The sequence below is a fragment of the Myotis nattereri genome (genome assembly GCF_964212035.1).
Source record: "Myotis nattereri genome assembly, chromosome: X".
Taxonomy (NCBI): domain Eukaryota; kingdom Metazoa; phylum Chordata; class Mammalia; order Chiroptera; family Vespertilionidae; genus Myotis; species Myotis nattereri.
The window spans coordinates 2,908,442-2,930,559 of record NC_138078.1 but is presented as its reverse complement, the minus strand read 5'-3'; the positions used below and the strand labels follow the sequence as shown (position 1 = coordinate 2,930,559).

General features: G+C 51.1%; 1 protein-coding gene across 1 annotated transcript in view; it reads right to left on the bottom strand.

Moving 5' to 3' along the window:
* Positions 1-21,693, bottom strand: part of WWC3 (WWC family member 3) — a gene marked incomplete at its 5' end in the record, with an annotated part of 110,653 nt that extends 88,960 nt beyond the window's left edge. The window contains one exon of the mRNA XM_081081124.1: positions 21,422-21,693. Coding sequence (XP_080937250.1) covers positions 21,422-21,693 — 272 coding nt within the window. The remainder of the gene's footprint in view (positions 1-21,421) is intronic.
* Between the last annotated feature and the right edge of the window lie 425 nt (positions 21,694-22,118).

Sequence of the window (22,118 nt, the reverse complement as noted above, 5' to 3'; positions counted from 1 at the left end):
GAGGCAGGGATGCAGCCTGGTACAAATGATGCTCACGGCCTCAGGCTGAGGATGAGAGAGACGGGGGACCCCACCATAGGAGCAGCACTAGGAAAACTGTAAAGTGCTACTCGTGTGTTTAAAACTTCACTGCAGGAAAGCTATTTGAGATGCGAGGTGCCAGGAGTTAACCTCAAGGAATTCAGCTCAGCCGGGGAGCAAATAAACAACAAATCCCCACTACTCGATAAATTCCCTGAATGGCAGCGGATACAGGGCTGTGGAAGCTCACAGGAGGAAGCAGTTCAACCTTAATATGAATTCTGTTTATGGTCAGCAAAACATCAAACCCCGAGCTCCATCTCATGCTCCAAAACAGCGGCGTTTAGAGCAATTTGACCTTTCTTTCCCCTTTTCCAACTTCAGTGTTTCTAGTTTCCAAGGTCAAGGTTTATCTGCCCAAGTTTCATGAAGGGGTTGAAGTCATCGACAAATATTCATTCATGACGGTGAACAAGATGGAGTCCATAAAGACAGTGGGTTCCACCCCGGGCAGTGAGCGTCACCGGGACATGTGGATCGGCCCAGGAAGTCGGACTTAACTGATTCGTGGCACAGCATGAGCACCAGTAGTTTCAAATGCTCTTCAGATCAATGTAAGCTCAATCCGGGTTGATGCTCAAAAGTAAACAGTCATCTGTCTCCTGCCCACGTGGCACCTCCATGGGGAGGGATGCCGGCAGGTGAGTGGGGTGAGGAACCATATATGGGGAACACATATCAGTTATTTTAATCAGCCTCTGCTTTTCAAACTGGGAATGCTCTCTCGAATACTTAAAATGCCTGTAGAACTGTAACCAGGTAAATTCATTCACCCACCCGGGGCTGAGCGATGGCACTGCCACTCGCCAGGGGCAGGGAAAGCTCTGGGAAACGAGGAATGAGAGACGAGGACAAGCCCTAGACGGCCTGGCCAGGTGGGGAGAGAGGAAAAGCGCCAGTGAACCCGTGGCCGAAGGACGGGTCCCAGCGGTATGCTTCCTCGTGGCGAAATGCAACACCCACCCGGGCCGGCCTCTCCTTGCCCGGAGGGAGATGCGCTCCTAAAATAGTAACCGATTTCCAGCACTGCCACCGGGAGCGCGTGCTACGCATGAAATGCACGGCTGACCAGGGGATTATTCGGAACAGGTCCGGGTGCCGTCTTTCTCTAAGGATGGACATGATTCGGCACGTAAGTGGAATGATCCCATAAAAACTGCCCTGGCAAAAATACCCTTCGCCCTGACTTGGAATTTCAGAAATCACGTGCATGTCTACGGAACTGAATCCCTGTGCGGAATCTTTTATTCTCCCTTCCCGCCCATCAAAATCTGTTCTGCAGCCCTAGACGGTCTGGCTCAGTGGCTACAGCATCGGCCTGCGGACTGAAGGGTCCCAGGTTCGATTCTGGTCAGGGGCACGTACCTCAGTTGCAGGCTCCTCCCCGGCCTGGGCCCTGGTCAGGGCGCATGAAGGAGGCAACCAGTCAATGTGTTTCTCTCACATATTTCTCTCTCTTTCCCTCTCTCTTCCACTCACTCTAAAAATCAATGTAAAAATATCCTTGGGTGAAGATTTTTAAAAATGTATACACTGAGTGGCCAGATTCTTATGACCACCCCATCAGTACTTCGTTGGGCCACCTTTTGCCTTCAATACTGCGGCGATTCTTCTTGGCATTGACTCAGAAAAATCGCCGCAGTATTGAAGGCAAAAGGTGGCCCAACGAAGTACTGATGGGGTGATCATAATAATCTGGCCACTCAGTGTATATATATATTTTCTGCAGAGTCCCTGTGTTGTTCCCAAAGTCTGTGTGCAAGGCAGTCCTTTAGGCCAGCAGGAAACAGGGGAGGGGTCCAGGTGGCAGACTGGACCAGAGGGTGCTCGCAGGGCATGAGGCAAGCCGGCAGGCCCACAGGCCCGCAGCCCCGCAGCCCCGCAGCCCCTAGGAGCCCAGGTGCCAGAAGGGCCCGCAGTGATAAAGGACGCCCACAGGGTGCGCTGCCAGATCTGCGGCCCTGTCTTAAGAGATTCCTACCTCCATGGCCAGCTTCCTATCACGAGAACTTCTTTCACTACAAAGCTCCCCGCCAGCCCCAGAACCATCCCACCCTCCCAGCCATCCTTTGGAGCTACCGGTACGCGGAGTAGGGGAAAGGGTCTGATGGTATCTTTCTTCAGAGGTGAAGACCGCAACATTCCACATTCCCATGATTAAAGTGATGTTTCAAGCAAGCACCGACAGCGCTCTCCATCAGAAGCAACCGAAAAGAAATACGTGCGCAGCTCAACGTCCTGCATGCCACAGCGCCCTTCCCAGGAGAAACGAGCGGTCAAACTGTCACGTCCTGCCCTAGCCGGTTTGGCCCAGTGTTGGAACCACATACCGAAGGATTGAGGGTTCGATTCCAGTCAAAGGCACGTACCTTCGTTGCCAGCTCGATCCCCAGCCCGGGTCAGGGTGCATGTGGGAGGCAATCAATCGAGGTGGCTCTCTCGCATCAATGTTTCTCTCTCTCTCCCTCTCCCCATTGTCCCTCCCTTCCACTCCTCTAATACTCCATGGGAAAATATCCTCGGGTGAGGATTTTAAAAATCCCAGTGTGGCCAGTGTGGCTCAGTGAATGAGCATCAACCTATAAACCAGGAGGTCATGGTTTGATTCCCAGTCAGGGCATATGCCCGGGTTGCAGGAGGCAGGCGATCAATTGATGATTCTCTCTCATCATTGATGTTTCTCTCTCTCTCTCCCTCTCCCTTCCTCTCTGAAATCAATAAAAAATATATATTTTTTAAAGTCACATCCTGAGAGGCCGGCCAACGTGACAAGTCTTGGTGGTACTTCCGGGGAGGCTGGGCCATCCTATAAGGCACGCAGTCCTGGTGAGGAGCAGACAAGTGCGCAGTTAGCAAACGCTCTGCACAGGCCTCTCTGGGGAAGGGCGAGCGGGCAGCTGCTGCCCTGTGGAACCCCTGCAGTCTCTGTTTCAACGCCCGCTCAGTTCGATCATCGGTCACCTTGGTTAAACGACTGCTCAGCCATGTTGTTTCTCGGTTTGGGGCGGAGGAAGGGCTGATCAGAACACCCTGGGTAGCTTGAGGATAAGGGGCAGCATCTTGGGGGAGGTTTGTACATTTGTTTTTTATGAAAGCTTCTCGGGCATCTTGTAGGAAATCCCAGAATCACTGGTCCAGATCAGTGGTTCTTAAGCCTGGTTGCTAATCGAACCCACCAGGAGAACATTTGAAAAATGGATGCCAGTTGTGAATCAAGTATCTGATAAGGGTCCAGTAACCAGAATATATAAACAACCCCTAAAACTCAACAACGTAAATGGCCAACGAGCCAAAGTAAAAATGGGCAAAGGCCTTGAATAGATGTTTGTCCAAGGGAGACGCGTGGCCACCATGCACGAGAAGATGCCCACCATTGTTAGTCATCAAAACCACAATGAGATGCCACCCAGCACCCAGGCGGGAGGCCGCTTTTTAAAAGCAAACAACAAAACACAAAAAAATAAGTGCTATTGATGCTATAAGGAAATGGCATTCGGCCAAGAGAAGGGATGAATCCTGAGCATGGATGAACCCGGAAAACATTACCCTACACTCACAGGCCGCATAGGCTAGGATTCCATTTGTAGGAAATGTCCAGAGTTGGCAAACCGTAGACACACAGCACAAACTGGTAGTTAGCAGGCCTGGGAGGAGGGAGCAATGGGGAGTGACTGCTTAATGGGTACAAGGTTTTCTTTTCTTTTCAGTGGTGAAACTATTTTGGAACTAGATAGAGGTGCTGGTTGCACAACACTGTGAATGTACTAAATGCCGCTCAATTAACCATTTCATATGGTTAGTGGTTAGTTTTATGTTATTGAATTTCACCTCAATCTTTAAAAGTGAGGGAAATGGATATCAGGGAGCTTAGTGGGCACTGCTGGTCAGTCTCTCCTAGGGCCGTGGTCAGCAAACTGCGGCTCGCGAGCCACATGCGGCTCTTTGGCCCCTTGAGTGTGGCTCTTCCTAAGCCTTAGGAGTACCCTAATTAAGTGAATAACAATGTACCTACCCATATAGTTTAAGTTTAAAAAATTTGGCTCTCAAAAGAAATTTCAATCGTTGTACTGTTGATATTTGGCTCTGTTGGCTAATGAGTTTGCCGACCACTGTCCAAGGGTGGGTGGGTGTGTGTGTGTATGTGTGTGTATACAAATGCTCCTCAGGTGCATCTTTCATGCATCTAGACTGAAAGTGTGCAACCTGAAATTGATATTAAAATGAAAGCACTGCCCGGCCGGTGTGGCTCTGTGGTTGAGCATTGACCTATGAACCAGAAGGTCATGGTTCGATTCCCTGTCAGGGCACATGCCCGGGGTTGTGGGCTCGATCCCCAGTGTGGGGTGTGCAGGGGGCAGATGATCCATGATTCTCTCTCATCCTTAATGTTTCTCTCCTACTCTCTCCCTCTCCCTTCCCCTCTGAAATCTATAAAAATATATATTTTTTAAAATGTTTAAAATGAGAGCACTTCTATGGCTGAGACGCCAGAAGCTGGGTGTTACTGATGCACCACCACGGGTAAGGAGGGAAAGGGGATGGCATGCCGCCCCATCCTCCCTCTGAAACAAATAGGCACTTCAAACAGCAGAAACACTCAGGAAAAGACGGTAATCACAGCTGCGAGCCCCTCAGGAACAACCTAAGCAGGGCGGTGTGGCAATTCACAATCCTGCCCCCCGAATGAGGGGAGGACCTGGGGTTTTGTCTGTATGAGGAGAGGTGTCCTCAACATCAGCGCGCCGTGCTGTGTCCCTGACAAACACCCAGGAAGGGCAAATGTTACAGACTCTTATGAGAAGCAACAAGGACCAAAGGGGCAGGCGAAGCTGCGGCCAAGGCCAGCTCAACGAAAGAAAGCGTGCGCCAACTCGGAGCTGGCTGGCCACCCGTGGCTGGAGATGCCATCCGGCAGGAGGGCCCGGCCACTTGACTGCTGATGGCCAACGTTTCGTCTGTGACTCCTGCGGGAATCTGCGAGCGAGCCCGACCTAGAAACAGAAACGAAGCCAGTGGCTTCGAGCCTCTGCTGTTCCAAGTGTGTTCACTGTGCGGGTTTCAGGAACCTGGCTTTCCTGAGCCTGACCGGAGACGACGAGAGTTCCCTGAGCAAGTCCACTGCGGTGCCGGCGGTCATGGCGAGGGCCCCTGCGCGTGGTATCCATTTGCTCCCTTATGAACAAACTGCCCTCCAGCGGACACCTCCTCCAGCCCCTTCCTTCTCTGGCGTGTGGAGCTGACTTTGACCCTGTCTTTCCAATAAACGTGGGGCCTAATGCAAAAGCACGGTGGTCTACCGGCCGCACTGCCGCCTCCCCTCTACGCTCACGGGGCGGAAAAAGAACTTCAGTTTCTTCGAAGCCCATTTATTACTACAAGACCGAGAACTTCAGTGTAGGACTGCCTTTGGGGGGAGGAAAAAACCCAACCACTTCTTAACACCTCGCAGCTCGGCAAACATTCCCAGCCAACTGCGGCCCAAAACCGGTTCCAGGAACTCCTATGCTAGTGGTGCCATTAGGTCATTGGTTTGCTTCACGGAAAATTTCCCCATTTCCCTTTACTTTAGCACCTTGGAGCAGGCCGGGCACCTTCTTTCCCTGCGGGGGAGAGGTGCGGCCACTGAAGCGCCAGCGACCCCGGGGGAGAGGTGAGAGAGAGGCGTCCCATCGCTTCTCGTACACAATCGATGTCTGTCCGCTGACACTGACCACCGCCTCCTGTGGAATCCAGGTTTGGCTCCTGCTCCTACCCCGCCACCTGGGTGGGAGGAATCCGCCAGGTTTTATAACTCCCCAAATGAGAAGAGGAGCATCGGCCCCCCAAAGTGACAAGCCAGGGGACTACTGTCAATGGTGCAAAAGGGGATGACATCCACCCCACCCAATGGAAGAGTAGCCGCTAACCACTCGAGACAGATGAAGAGCCAGTGAGATGTCTCTCTACTTTACATAACAAGATAAAAATTAGCCCATCTGAAGGAAAGGCAGACTTTGGACTCCAAATATTTACTGAGCTGGCACTTGATTTAAAACTGAGTTGTTGACAATGACTCAGGAAAAACAAGTATTTTATTTGTTATATGTTTGTATTAAACTCTATAGTGATTCCTATTTTTCAAGGAGTTGGGTGATAAATGGCATAAGAGAAAGAATTCTCTCTATTAATAATTTTAAAGGCATGCTAAGTACACGAGTTCTTATTTAGAAATTAAAACTATGTCTAAAGCCCCGAGATAGAGCTGAGGGTTGGGAGTTGCTCCAACAGGAATTATTGGTTCTGGCCACCACGGTGGCACTTAAAATGCAAATGCTACTCTGTTCTTCTCCCCTGCGCACATGTGAACTCAAGAAGCTATTTTTGGTAATCCTTGACATTTTTGTCAATATGCCATCTGCATGGTGACATTTTGGAGGGTTATGATATTGGAGGGGGGAGGGTTTGATTTCTGGCATCTTGGCTTTTAAGAGTGAGATTAACGAGACCACAGTTGTGGACCGAGCTGAGCCGCGTGGAGCACCGCAGGGTCTATCTGAGATGCCTGGTGGAGCCTGCAAAACGGGGCGGCAGAGAAGTCACGGTGTGAAGAAATAAAGACCATTTGAGAAGGCACAGTGTGCAAAAGCTCGCCGAGCCGGCTGCTGTGCCCTGGAGCGTGTCATCATAGATCCCGCACCACCCACTATTAGAAAGCAGCTACCCACCGCTTTTTCTTGAAATAATAATCAAAAAAGCACATCGGTTTCTAAACACTAAAATTGGCAAGATTCTATGGGCATTCCTAAAGCCTATCTCAGTCTTCTCTAAGGACATCCCCTGAAGGTACACAGCTCGACTACTAACAACAGGAACGGCATACACTTCCTGCTCCCCGGAATTCCTACGCCCCGATCCCCCCAGCAACTGAAACTCTGGGTAGCGTTAAGCATTCGCTTTTTAACTGTGTAAGGACTTTTTTCAGCTTTACTCACATACAATTATACAACGGACAGACACCAGCGTGTAAGTTTAAGGGCTAGAATGTGTTGACTTGGCACACGTGTTTGTTGCAACGGGGTTACTGTTGTAGTTAGCTAGCTACCTGCATCACATCGCATAATTATCGTTTCTTTTTCTGCAGAACGTTTGAGATCTACTCTCTTAACAACTTTCAAGTATACAATACATTACCAATAACCACAATTAGATCCCCAGAACTCACTGTATTTTCATGAAAATCTTTCCAGAGTGGTTATTTTCCCGCCTTGTTATATAAAGTAGTCTTAATTTTGCCTATTAAGTGGTCGAACTCACCCTGGTTGTCTTATGACAGAGGCAACATCCTTTTTTTGCAGGGAGAGGGGAGAGAAGTTCTACTGTGGGTTCTTTGACTGAAACGACCCTTTCACAGGAGTCACCTAAGACCATCCTGCACATCAGATATTTACATGATGATTCATAACAGCAGCAACATGACAGTTATGAAGTAGCAATGAAAATAATTTGATGGTTGGGTCACAACATGAGGAGCTGTATTTAAAGGGCCAGAAGGTTGAGAACCACTACTCTAGGATCTTCTATCCTGCACCCCTCACCTCATCCACACCCACCTCCACTGGCCAATGGTTACCTTGATTAGACCCCATATTCTCCTAAGACCGGGGGTCAGGTGTTTTATTTTTAATATATTTTTATCGATTTCAGAGAGGAAGGGAGAGGGAGAAAGAGATAGAAACATCAATGATGAGAGAGAATCACTGGTCAGCTGCCTCCTGCACGCCCCCCACTGTGGATAGGGCCTGAAACCGGGCATGTGCCCTGACCGGGAATCGAACCATGACCTCCTGATTCATAGGTTGAGACTCAACCACTGAGCCACGCCGGCCGGGCTGGGGGTCAGCTGTTCTGTGTAAAGGGCCAGATAGTAAATATTTTCAGCTTGCGGCCACAAGGCCTCTGCTCAGTGACTCAGTCTAGTCCCTGCAGCCCAGAAGCAGCCCCAGACAATACGCGTGAGCATGGCTGCGCTCCAATAAAACTTTATTTACCGACACTGAAACTGGAGTTTACACAACTTTCACAAAATACTACTCTTTTCATTCTTATTCAACCATTTCAAAAGGGAAAACCCACTGTTATCTTGCAGGCTGTACATAAACAGATGTGGACTGGATTCAGCCCACAGGCTGCTATTTGAAAAACACTGTGTTACGTTTCCCCCAGGGCCAGACATCACATTTGGGAAAGAGTTTCCACTCAATAAACATTGGTTTGGCCCCGCCAGCGTGGCTCAGAGGCTGAATGTCGACCTGTGAACCAGGAGGTCACAGTTCGATTCCTGGCCAGGGCGCATGCCCGGGTTGTGGCAGGTTGTGGGCTCCGGCCATCCCCAGTGGGGTGTGCAGGAGGCAGCCGATCAATGTTTCTCTTTCATCACTGATGTCTCTCTCTCCCTCTCTCCCTTCCTCTCTGTAATCTAGAAAAATATTTTTAAATAAATAAAATAAATATTGTTTCGTCAACTGATAATAAGCATGTCATTCTCGTACATGTAAGGAAATCTAGCCACGAAGACATTCAGGGACGCGCGGTGGCAAGGGCAGGGGGTCGGCGCTGACCGCCCACCCTGACTTCAGGCCAGCCCGCCCCAGCGCTGGGTCACTATTTCACATGGCTCTTTCGTTTCTAGGCGGCCTTCTCATCTCGTGGAGAAAAGGGGCTGGGTGGTCTTAATGGTTAGTTATGCTCCGTGGCACCAGGCACAGAGGTAGCATCTAGATTATTAATGTCTTACCACATATTAGATTTTTGGCTTCCTGTCCCCAACTTTAGAAAAAATGTGAACTATTTTACACTTCTCTCTGTCTCAAAGCAATAAACTAGAAGCTAGATGAAGCTGCTCTCTAGTCTTTGATCTTCAGTTCATTTTTCTTAAAGGGTGCCGGCTGCTCCCACGGGCAAAGTTCGCACAGCTGCCCTCGGTTACGATCGCAAGACAGTGTGTCCCCTGCATTAAACCAAAAGCAGAAGCAAAACACGAGATGCCTACAACACGGGTGAACCTCAAAAACATGAGGCTGAGCGAAAGAAGCCCAGCACCAAAGGCCACACATCTCGGGACCCATTGATGGAAATGTCCCGAACAGGCAAATCTGCAGAGACAGGGGCAGACTGCTGGGTGCCAGGGCCTGGGGGCGGGGGTGCCTACTGATGGGCACAGGGCTTCCTTTTGGAGTGAAGAAAATGTTTTGGAACTAGACAGGGGGGGGTGGCAAAACATTGTGACTGAATTAAATGTCACGGAATTGTTCATGCTGAAATGAGCAATTATGTGAATTTTACCTCAATAAAAATACATTTTTAAAAAGAATTGTGATAGACCTGTGTATTCTTTTTTCTTTTTTCAAACTGACCTATAGCACTGTATTAGTTTCAGGTGTACAACATGATTTGATATATGAATATATTGCAAAACCATCACCCCAATAAGTTAATTAACATTTATCACCACAGAGGAACAAAAATGTTTTTCTTGTGATGAGAACTTTAAAAATCTACTTCCTTGCCCTAACCGGTTTGGCTCAGTGGATAGAGCGTCAGCCTGTGGACTCAAGTGTCCCAGGTTCGATTATGGTCAAGGGCATGTACCTTGGTTGCGGGCACATCCCCAGTAGGGGGCGTGCAGGCGGCAGCTGATCGATGTGTCTCTCTCATCAATGTTTCTAACTCTATCCCTCTCCCTTCCTCTCTGTAAAAAAATCAATAAAAGATATATTTTTTAAAAATCTACTTTCTTGGAATCTTTCAAATATACACTATTGCACTGTTAACTGTAGTTCACCACGCTGCAGCTGTACTCTGATGGTGGAAGTGGCACCGAGGCATATTGTTAAGTGGAAGTGGCAAGTCACAGAAGAAAAAAAAGATTGATAGTATAATCCCATTCATGCAAAGTCCCAAAACAAAAGTCTGGGTTTGTGCACACACAGTCAGTGAGAGGTGGAGGGAAGGGACTAGGACACAAAGCAATCTGCATGTGTGGTGTCATTCGCATATGGCAAGAATGCTTCCATGGGTCCTTGCGCAACGGAAACAACACCCCGGGTCCCTGTGGGCCTGAGCGTTTTCGAGGCCACCCACAGTCATTTCCACGCACATCTGTGCAGCACCAATCGAGGACCGAGTGGGGTCAGCGGAAGACGAACACAGCTGGCTGCAAAGAAAAACTCAATCAAGCAGCAATTTGGTCGCCATGATGCCGAACAATTCATTTTTTACTAAGTTTTTTGCTGCTTTGGCTGCATCTATTGGTCGACTGGTCACATGAAGTACATTAAACTTCATAAATGAGTACAAAATGCTACATAGGGGCCTACTATTAGGACAGCATCACCCCCTCTTTAAAAACGTCAATTTTCGCCTGGCCACGGTGGGTCAGTTGGCTGAGCATCAACCTATGAACCAAGTCACAGTTCAATTCCCAGTCAGGGCGCATGCCCAGGTTGTGGTCTAGTCCCCAGTGTGGGGCGTACAGGAGGCAGCTGATCAATGATTCTCTCTCATCAATGATGTTTCCGTCCCTTTCTCCCTCTCCTGTCCTCTCTGAAATCAATACAAATATTTTAAAACAAAAAGAAATGTCCATTTTCTCTTAGAAGTAGGCCAGTGTGCACCAAGGGTATTTCGGGACAGAAGAAAAATGGAAGGGAGGGTGTGAATACGAGCACTGCAGCCAGACCAGCCCTGAGCTGGTTTCCGAATGCCAGGTCCCATGCTGGAGATGGAAGCCCGGCAGGCCAGCTGGACATGACCCCAGCCTGGTCCCTGACCTACCAGCAAGGTCTGCCGGTCATCCTGGGCCGTAACTCCCCCATCCCCAAATCCCAACCCCTCACGGCTTCACTCAAACATGCCCACCTGCCCCAATGTAACTGCCGCTTCCAAAAATTATCAAAGACCCAGGGGAAAAAGGGCAAGAGAAACTTTTCAAAAAAGACAGGATTAGAAATTCTCATGCAGGATGCAATAAGATATTGGTTACAACTCTGAAGTTCCAAGTGCACAAAACAACCACCTAAGATCCACACTGTTAACTGTATGGGGTTGTGACATCAGCATTAGAAATGCAGTGTACTCAAGGCTCAAGTTAGGGAACAGAAACGTGCCAGAGAAATTTACACGAAAGTGTCAGAGTTAGATGAAGGAAGGAGGGGGACAGGGGGAGGAGGAGGAGGGGGACAGGGGGAGGGGGAGGAGGAGGAGGAGCAGTAGCAGCAGCAGCAGCAGGAGGAGGAGAAGGGGGGGAGGAAAAGAAGGGGGGAGGAAAAGAAGGGAGAGGAGGAGGAGGGAGGAGGAGGGGGGAGGAAAAAAAGGGAGGAGGAGGGGGACGAGGAAAAGGGGGAGGAGGAGGGGGGAGGGGGAGGAGGAGGGCTCTTAAATTCACATGTCTAACACCACCCTGTTCGCCTATGCCGATTTTCTTCATTCCATTCTTTGAGAAGTTCATATGTTCACATGATTCAAAAAACAAAAAGGAAAAAAAAATCTATTGCCCAGCCCTGGCCCCATCTCCACCATTCCCACAACCATCTCCCCCAAGCAGGTACCCAAACAATCAAATCTGAATACAGACACTTATTCCTCCCTCTTAAGGCTCCTTCCGCACCTGCACGTGTCGGGGATGTCCCCGTCTGGCCTCCAGACCAGCGACTTTCCAACCTGGCTGCAAGGCGGCCCTACCTGCGAACATTCGAGCTGCCCTGTGCCTGGGGCTGCTGGTGCGTGGGACCCAGGCTCTGCCCGTGGCCTCCTCGCTCACGGACCTTCACCACAGCCCACGCTGGCCCCAGTTTATATGGGAAGAAAGTGAAGCTCCAAGAGGCTCGGAGGAGGCCCAGTTCGATCAATGACAGCCACAACCCTAAGGCAGGTCTGCCCAGCTGCTCCTCGGAACAAGGGCGCCTTCTCCTTGAAAAATAAACACATGATCGTCTTTGGCCAATTTGCAGAGAAAAATTAATAAACTCATAAAGCCTCTCAATTTCAAGATTTCCAACTCCAATTTTGTTAAGCGCCAGCACCTCCGGTATCACTTTTCCACTAGCCCTGGCACAAAATGGCTGTGACTCTTGGCTACACACTGCAATCCCCCGGGGAGCCTGAGCTCTCTGGCCAGGTCCACCGCGCACCGCCCGGCGGGGAGGCCCGCTCCCGGTTAGCAAGGAGCCGAAGCCGGCAGCTTGGGAGCAGGGCAGACACCAGCTGATCACGGGCAGCCCAGCCCTCGTTTTTTCCATCGAGTACACGAGGTCATGTTTATATTCTGACATTGTAAACATCTGAATGGTCATTTCTCTGTGAGTAAAACAGTTGGGAGTTGACATAATGGAATCCAAGACATAGCTATTTCCTGTATTCTGCAGGGAACGCCCCGACGGGGAGGGCACCTCGGGGCGGCTCCCAAAGGAGCTCGAGCCGCACGGGGGAGCAGCATTTGGCAATGAGGAGACACGGAGTGCGATCCGTGCTGCGACACGGATAAACCTTGAAAACATTATGCTCAGTGAGATAAGCAGACCCCAGGCCGCAGATTGAATGACTCCGTTTATACAGAAGAGCCAGAGGAGGCGCATCGAGAGGCTCAGAGAACAGATTGCTGGTTGCCAGGAGCGGAGGGAGATGGGCAGTTCCTGGTCATGGGCACAGAGTGTCTTCTGGGGATGATACAAATGTTCTAGAATTAGATAGTGGTGATGGTTGCACAACCTGGGGGATATACTAAAAAACCAGTAAATTGTACACTTGAAGACGGTACATTTTATGATACATGAATTATATCTCAATTGTTTTAAACAGGGGTAATGTTCTGGGAAAATCCAGTCCGCCCACACTCTCAGGGCCCCCCCCCCACACTGGAGTCAGGTGCCTTCCCACAAACAGAGCTCTGAGTGGCAAAAAGAACCCGTCTCCTACAATGGTGCCTGGTGTCCTGCCTGAGCTGCACGTGGCCTGGAGACTCACTCGCCTTGGCCGGGCTCTATCTCCTGGTAGCACCGAGGCCGGTGCACAGAAGTCGCTGGGAAGATCTTTGGCCCCGGCTCAAGGCCCACCCAGCGAACTGCAGGGCTTGTGCCCTTGAGGTTGGCCCAGCCAGCTCCCTTCCTCCTTCCCTCTCTCCCTCAACTCCTTGAGCTTTACGGAAGGAAAAAAAAAAGACCCTTTGCCTGGACGGCATGGCTCAGTGGTTGAGCTGCAACCTATGAGCCAGGAGGTGGCTGGTTCGATTCCTGCTTGGGGCACATGCCCAGGTGGGGTGTGCAGAAGGCAGCCAATCAAAGATTCTCTCTCATCATTGATGTTCTCATCTCTCTCTCTCTCTCTCTCTCTCTCTCTCTCTCCCCCTTCCTCTCTGAAATTAAAAGATATATATTTTTTAAAAAGAGGACCCTCTAGATCAGTGGTTCTCAACCTTGGCTGCACATTGGAATCACCTGGGAATCTTTTTAAAATCCTGATTTCTGGGCCTCACCCTCCGGAAATTCTGTTTCTTTGTGATGGGGTGGGGCCACATTAGTAACAAAGAAACAGAATTTCCGGAGGATGAGGCCCAGAAATCAGGATTTTCAAAAGATTCCCAGGTGATTCTCATGTGCAGCCAAGGTGGAGAACCACTGTCCTGGATGGAGAACGCTGGCGATTGTACAGCTCCGCCAGCAGCCTCTCAGACGCCCTGCCCTGTGCTTGCGGAGCTTCTGAGCAAAGGCAGAGGCTTCGTCCACAGAGGGAATTGGAATGTCTGGGGGCATCTCAGGCAGACGGGCACCCCCACCCACCCACCCACGCACTCAGAAGGCCAGGCCAGCTCTCTCCTTTGCTGCAGAACACAGAAGTGGTCAGATTCATCTTCTTCTGCTCCACTGTGTATGTGTATGCACTTGACATTCAGTAACTACCTAGCAATTGAGGATATTCTAAAAATTGAAGAATACACTTGTACTAAAATATATCCCCAAAGTTTCATATGCTGTTATTACTATTTGTTATGGGATAGTAAATTCAGGGTTTGTCATATAAATATGTTTAACGTCTTTTTTTTTTTATTGAATTCAGAGAGGAAGGGAGAGGGAGAGGTAGAAATATCAATGATAATAATCATTGATCAGCTACCTCCTGCACACCCCTCACTGGGGATAGAGTCTGAAACCCGGGCATGACCAGGAATGGAACCGTGACCTCCCGGTTCATAGGTCCACACACAACCACTGAGCCACACTGGCCAGGCTAATATCCGTTCTTCATGGAAACAGAGAAATCAGGCCTCCGTGGTCTTCCCCTTTGTTATATAAGAGCTCAGTAACTGTCAATCTGCTTGAAACCGGTTCAGCTCCTAAGCATGAATTATTGTAACCAAATAGACAAAAGTAGTTCCAGGTTCTCAACCAGGCCATATTGCCCTGCCCGCCCCCACCCCAGGGGACACATAGGAATGCCCGAAGCACTTTTGGTTGCCGTGACTTGCAAGGGTGTGCTACTGGCATCTATGAATAGAGGCCGCTGGTGCTGCTAACCATCGGACACTCCATAGAACAGCCCCACAACAAAGAACTAGCCAGCCCCGTTCTGGTGGAACGCCTGCCCCGGCTGGCTACGCTAGGGCACTGCCCATCAGCAACACAGCCAGCACGCTTCTCTAAGTCACCAAGTCACTGAGCACACGCCGTCACCAGGAGCAGCCGAAACAGCGAAGGCGTGTGAGTGGGGTTCATGGGAGGCTTTCGGGCGGACCCCTGGTGAGTCTCAGTCCTCCTAAGGCCGTGGTCGGCAAACTGCAGCTCGCGAGCCACAGGCGGCTCTTTGGTCCCTTGAGTGTGACTCTTCCTAAGCCGTAGGAGTCCCCTAATGAAGTGAATAACAATGTACCTACCTATATAGTTTCAGTTTAAAAAATTTTGCTCTCAAAAGAAATTTCAATCGTCGTACTGCTGATATTTCTCTGTTGGCTAATGAGTTTGCCGGCCACCGTCCTAAGGTGTCAGCCAGATTCCTTTGGTGCCCTCCCCATCTCACCTGCCTTAATCCAAGCATCGGCTAACTCCCGGCCCTTCTCGCTCCCTTCACAATTCCTCTGACATAACCCCTGCCTCTTCTAGGCCTAGTGCCCCGGATCGCTCTAGCTCGGGCCCATCACCATCTGTGAAAACCGCTGCTGGTTCCCAACTGGCCTCCTTCTCTAGGAAATCCCTCCCACCCTCCGTCCCGGAGATGGCGAGCTCATCAGATCCGACTCGGTGTCTAATGTGAGCAAGACTCCAGGCTCCGTCCACAAGCAACAGGGAGGCTAGGGGTGTGGTGAGGAGAAAATGGACATAAATGCTGAGTAAGATACCACCTAAGCCTGCAATAAACGCCCGCTACTGGGCTGTTATCACAGACACCACGCTGACAGATGCCTCCACGCTCACTAGGAACAAAACGCATGCGGCGCATCGGTTTCCTACAGCTGCTGTGAACGAACGGCCTCAAACCAAGCGGCTTAAAACAACACAGAGGCGCTCTGGCCAGTGTGGCGAAGTGGCAAGAGCACTGGCCCCGGCACTGAAGGGTCTCGGGTTCAATTCCCGGTCAAGGGCACGTACCTGGGTTTCAGGTTCGCTCCATGCTCCCGGTTGGGCACATGGAGACAACCAGTCCATGTGTCTCTCTCACACAGATGTTTGTCTCTCTTTCCCTGTCTCTCTCCCCCGCTTCCTCTCTCCCTCCTGCTCTCTCTGGAAAGCAATGGAAAAAATATCCTCAGGTGAGGATTAACAAAACAAAACATAAAAAAACACAAATGCATTGTCTCACAGCTCTAGAGGTCAGAAGTGCACGATCAGTTTCATTCGGCCAAAATCGAGGTGTCAGCAGGGCTGCGTGCCATCTCCGGCTCTACGGAAAAACCTAGGTCCGGGCCTCTTCCGGCTTCTGGAGCAGGGGTGGAACCTTGTTTGCACCCAGGGCCATTGGGGTATTTGTAACACCATTTGAGGGTCTTATAAAAACATCAACTTAAAAATGAGCCTGCTCTATTTGGTCAAACATTCATTTAACTCATCCCTAATGCCTTGGCAGGGCCAGACCACATGAGTTCTCGGGCTATCTCATACGGGCTGCGGGCCGCACGTTCCCCACCCCTGTCCTGGAGGCTGCCTGCGTGATGGGCTCATAACCACATGACCCGCAACATCTGCTTCTGCTGCCACGTCTCCTTTCCTGATTGAGCCTCCTGTTTCCCTCTTGCAAAGACCCTCCTGCTTACACTGGGCCCACCAGCTAATCCAAGATAATCACCTCATCTCAAAGGTCGCAACGTAACCCCGCCTACAAACGTTATTTGCCATAGAAGGCAATTTACTAACAGGTTTCAGAGCCGAGGACACGGACATCTTTGCAGGGTCATTATTCTGCCTACCACAGGGAGGGGTTAAATGTCAGACAGCAATGGATGCCAGATAGAAATAACCAGTGGGTACAACACAGTGCAAGGGGCACAGATCTGCCCCTCACTGGTTCTGGGAATCAAGGTTGCTCAGTCACCCACCCTTGGCCTAGTTTCCTCACCGGCCCACCTACACCTGTGCAGCCTTCGTGGCTTTCAGTAAAAGCATCACGCAACTGCCTAGAGCACTTGGCTCATGGTAAGCGCTCCACATATGTCTGCCATAACCACAGAGCCAAGGGATTTCAGAGGGGGGAACCAGGAGGCAGCAACAGCGTGGTGCGGCCTTAGGGGTAAGGAAAGGACACCAGCGCCCTGTAAGCCCCTCGGAGGCAGGGACCAGGCTGCTGGTGCTCGGCACTGTGGTCCCGGATGCTGGAAGAGTGCCCAAGACTAAGAGGCTGTGCAACAGTGGGCAGATGGGTACATGGATGGATGGATGGATGGATGGATGGATGGAGTAGGGGTTGGGCAGTTGGGTGGCACAGTGGAAAGAGCAATGGCTCCTGAGCAGAAGTTCAAGTCCCTGTCCCTCCAACTCCCAGAAGCACGCACACCTTGACTGTGGCCCTCAAGTGCGAAATGAGAAGTTTGAACAGGACAGTCCTAGCTCTTCCAACCCCGACGCTGTGGGATTCTAAGCTATGTGTAATCTCCCCTACAAAGACTCTGGGCCAAACTGTCCGATTCCCTCATTTATTCCGAACACGTCCAGCACTTCCCCATCCCCAGCACTTTTCTTCCCCAGCGCTGAGAAAGCCCCAAAACCCTCAATCCAGAAGCTAGATGGATGAGAATAAAGATCACCCCAGGCTCAAGTGAGTCCTCCCTCCTTTTCCTGGAAGCCATCACCAGCTGCTAATAGTACCTGGTAACCACCATTGTCTTCATTTTGCATGTCTGTCTCTCTCTCCCAGACAAGCGTCCCCATCTACTGACCTAGCACACAGGAGGCCAGGAACCTGCGTAGTTCTTCATGTTACTGGACTTAAAGGGGAATAACTGAACTCAGTAGAATTTAACGCTGCTTTTATTCCATCGGATGAATTATTTCATTTCTTGGAAAGGCAGCCAACATGAGCAAAAGGACCTGGGCTGGAAGCAGCTCCCCAGGCTCACCACGTGACCTTTAACTCGTCACTTGCCCCAAGGGCTCCTGAAGTAGAAGTTACAGAGACGGTGAAGCACATTGCTTCCACTTCCAAAATCAGAGTGAAAGGGAAGAAAAGGAAACTTAAGAGATTTCCAAACATCCGGGAGCTATTTTTGAAAATGAATGACTTTTCCATTCACTTAAAAAAAAAAGGAAGGAAAGAAAAAGAAAGATATTAGACCAAGAATAGACCAAGAAGTAGTTGTTGATCATCTAAGAACATCATGGAAGAACATTCTTGCAGGAGTCCACCCCTTATGTCCTTAAAATCAAGTCACGCCCACACACCCATACAAACACTACCTATAAATGAAAAAAGGAGGAATCATTACTTGTTTATCAGCAAGTTTATATAATACCTAAATAGACTCTGTGGGATAAATATAGTAAGCGTCCTATTAATTAATACGAAAGTGTTCCAAGAAGGTAGCAATCAGTGATGTCATCTGGCTCTGTTCTGTGGGGCTCCAACCTGGCAAATTCCCCAACCGTGGACTGCTTTCTCCTTAAAGCGATAGCCGGCCCAAAGGACTTTTACTATTCCCACAGAATTCTTCCACGTGGCACAGGCCACATCCATCTCGTGAACAAAGGGTCCCTACAAGCGTTTGTTGTGCTATCATCTGGGCCTTCCACCATCATTGTGACCATTTACACCCTGTTTTGATCTCCAATGTGCTTCGGCTCAGCATTCTTCAGCTGCTCGAGGCTGGCGTTTCCAGGAGTGGACTAGTACAATGAAACCGCATGAGGGCACAGGGACCCTAAAGCCGCACCCACCCAGCCCATCTAAAGGACAGTATCAACACAACCCCTCAGGAAGCACACGTATGGATGCACAACCGTCGAAGGCACTGGATTTTTCCAAAGGAAGCAAAAATGTTCTTCCCATATTTTCCACCTAAGTGGGAAATGCCTTTTTATACAGTGGTGCCTGAACTCTGAGCTCAGATAGGTAGAATACCACAAAAGACTCGCCCATAGAAACTACCAGCCACAGAAATGGCGAATGAACTCTATATTTTTAAAGAAAGTTTTTGGGCACGATTCCAAAAACTCTGAAAATTATACTCACAGTACCGACCTGCAGAGATAGTGCATTTAAACCTAAGGTAGGTTCCCAAACTAAAGAATTCTGTTTTGAAAATACGGAGATGCTTCCAGCCACATCTGTAAAGTTGTCCCCTTAGGCTGCAACCTCTTTGTTGTGACTTGAAAAAGAAAGTACAGCCACAGTAATTCACCAACATGCCCTGAGCCAGCAATATCAAATGCTGTTAAACACAACAATAAATGCAATGAACAGAAAACTCTAGAAGGGATTGTTTACCACCCTTGGCCCTCGGGGGTTACTTCACTTACAACAGTGTATTTCATACTATTACGGCTTGTGCTAAATTACATATGAAATGTTTTAAGTCAGCAACAATGTGCACCTCACCTACTATGTCGAAATTCCTCCATAATTTCCATTTCATTTTTCATTTTCCCTAAAAACCTATCGAGTTGCCTCTCTCCTGCCAGTTGTGTCTTTGGAAGCTATTTGGGGGGAGTTCTCATTTCTTGAACACCGTTTTCTGATCACATGAATCAAAGGCCACTCAAAAGGGGTTTTAACTGTCAGGCGCAGATGGGGAAAATGTGCTCCAACAGTTTTTTCCGTACAGTAAAGCAAGTCCAACTTTAAAGGACAACCGGTCACCTATAAAAATCGGCAGGGTTCTGTTTTGAAAGAAGAAGAAGAATGACTATTACACCATTTACACCCTTCAGAGACTCCCCTTAAATGTTTGTGGCTTGCTGAGCATTCCATACATATTTCGGGCAAGGTATTATGGGAGCTGCAGTGCAAGCTGTCCCCTGCTGAATTCTCACTCACTATAAAAACAATGTCTCATAAAAGTATACACATGTTTTTACTTTACAAAAAAATGTAAAATATCCACTTTTGTTCACTCAGGCGACACTTGCAGCATTAGAAACAAGACTTTTTTTAAAAAAAAAAAAAAAGTCTGCAAAGGGGGAGCAGGTCATTGAGTAACACAGACCTCTGGAGGAGAGAGGAGGCACCGTGCATGAAATGCACGGAAAGCTGACTTCTGGAGGGTCGGCGCACCTATGTCCTAGGTCACTCCACAAACAAGGAAATCCTTGCATTTATACTTCTCGTCCCGAATCCCCACGCCAATGGAACCACAACTGTTTTATATTACCCTCATAAAATGAGCCTTAGCCTTTTCTAAGCAAAACGGGATTCTTAATTGGTTCATTTTCCAGTTGTTTGGGTTTTTAACACACACACACACACACACACACACACACACAGTATAAAAGGGCACCACATTCCAAGCAGTTCCAGCCATTCCAGAACCATCCAAGGCTTGATCAAACAGCTGTGGCTCTGGCCTCTGGTTAAAATTATAATATGATCTCACCTGATTTTCAAAATAACTAAGCATCCTTTTAACCCATAAACTGTGCCAGGGCTACCTACGTTTCTGAGCCCAGGGCTCGCGATGTTAGGGCGCCACAACGCTTTTGCTTTGCTGGGCTTCGTTTTGCTTTTCCCTATCCGAACCCAGAAAAACTCTTCAAACAATCATTCAAGCGGCTTCCCTCCTGCACGTTTATTTTCCAGCGCCCGTGCCATGCAGCGCTGCCTTTCCTGGGCAGGTAGGCGGAAGCAGGCGCGATGTCACCACACTTGGCCTTTTCAAGTCTTAAAATCACTGGGAAGCCCAGAGTGTTTCCTTTCTGGCACTCGGGCCGTGGACAAAATTTGCTCCAGACAGGACGAGATATCAGATAACCGCGGGAAACACTCGGTTTCACCAGAATTCCCAAGCCCATGAAAAATGCATCTCAGCAAAAGCAGCTGAACCATTGAAAAGGTTCAAGAAAAGCACCATTCCGGGGACTTAATGACATGCAAGAATTCGTGTTTGACTCCATACGGCTTATTTGCATGAATAATAAGACAACCTAGTGCCCTATTCATCGCTTGCACAAAGGGGAAAGCTAAAATTCAACTCTTGTTTTTCGTTTCTTCCACAAGCATCTGGGTCTAATCATACTCCCTTCTGGCCGCAGTACACAAGGCTGTTTCAATCAGGATTTTAACTCAATGTTTCAGGCGCTAGAGAGTAACTACCCATCACAGCTGGGAAGAGGCTCTCCCGAACCCCAAGACCTGGGAACCCCGGAGGTGTCCCGCCTGGCAGCGGTCCCTGGATGGAAACCAGGCTGAGCCCGCCCGACAGGGAGCCCGCACCGGCCAGCTGGGCGCGAGTCTGTGCTCCAAGGTGACAGCTCCTCCGGCCACCGCGGGGCCGGGGTGCTGGCGGGGCGACGCCGGGGGCGGTGGGCCGCAGCGGCCCGGCGGGGATGGGCGAGGCCGCGGCGGAAAAAGGAAAAGAGGGCCATCCGTCAGCCCCGGGAGAGGAAATTCCAGGCGCCCAGCTCCCAGGCGCCGGTCACCGGGTGACGTGAGGGAACCCAGTCCGTGTGTCCGCCGCGGCGGGGGCCGGGAGGAGGCCGGGGTTCCGCGCTCCGGGGCTCGAAGCCGGGAGAGGTGGTGCCTCGATCCTCAGCCGGGGCCCCGGGGATGGGGACGTGGGGGCGCCCTGCTCGTCGCCCCGATCCGGGGACCTCCCGGGGTCCCCGAGCCCGTCCCCGAGCCTCCGGGATGGGGCGTCCGTGGGCCGGCCCGGGCCCCGCGCCGGCGCCCTTACCGGTCTCGGGGGTCGATCCACGACGTCTGGCGCGTGTTGTGGTCGATGTAGAAGACGCGGCCGTCGTAGTCGCGCGCCTCCTCCCAGCCGGCGGGCAGCGGCAGCTCGGCGCTCTCGCGGGCCCGCAGCGGCGCGGAGGGCGCGGGGGGCGCGGGCGCGGCGGGCGGCGCGGGCGGCGGCGGCTCCCGCGGGGTCGGCACGGACGGCGGCTCCCGCGGGGCCTCGCGCGCCTGGCCCCGCCGCCGCCGGCGGCCGCCGCTCAGCCACGGCATGACGGCGCGGGCCCCGCCGCCGCCCGGCCGCCCCGCGCGCGACGCCTCCTCCGCCAGCACTAAGGCCCGGGGCCCGAGGAGCGGGGGCGGCCGCGGGGAGCCGCCCGCCGCGCCCGGTGCATCCTCCGCCGGGCGCCCGTGCCCCGGCGCCCGCCCGCCGCCCGCGGGTCCGGCGCGTGGCCGTGCGCGCAGCCGGCCCGCTCGGTCCGGGTCGTGCGAGTCGCTGTCGCGCGGAGAGTCACAGTCCCGGAGCGGCGGCCACCGCGGCTGCGGGTGACTCCTCGGTTCCCGCGGCGCGCCCGGCCATCTTCGTTCCTCGGCGCGGCCCGGCCGGGAGGGGCGGGGCAACGGCAGGCCACGCCCCCTTCCCGCCCTCGGCCCCGCCCCCTCCTGCTCCGTTCCCAGGCCCGCTGCAGCGCCTTCCA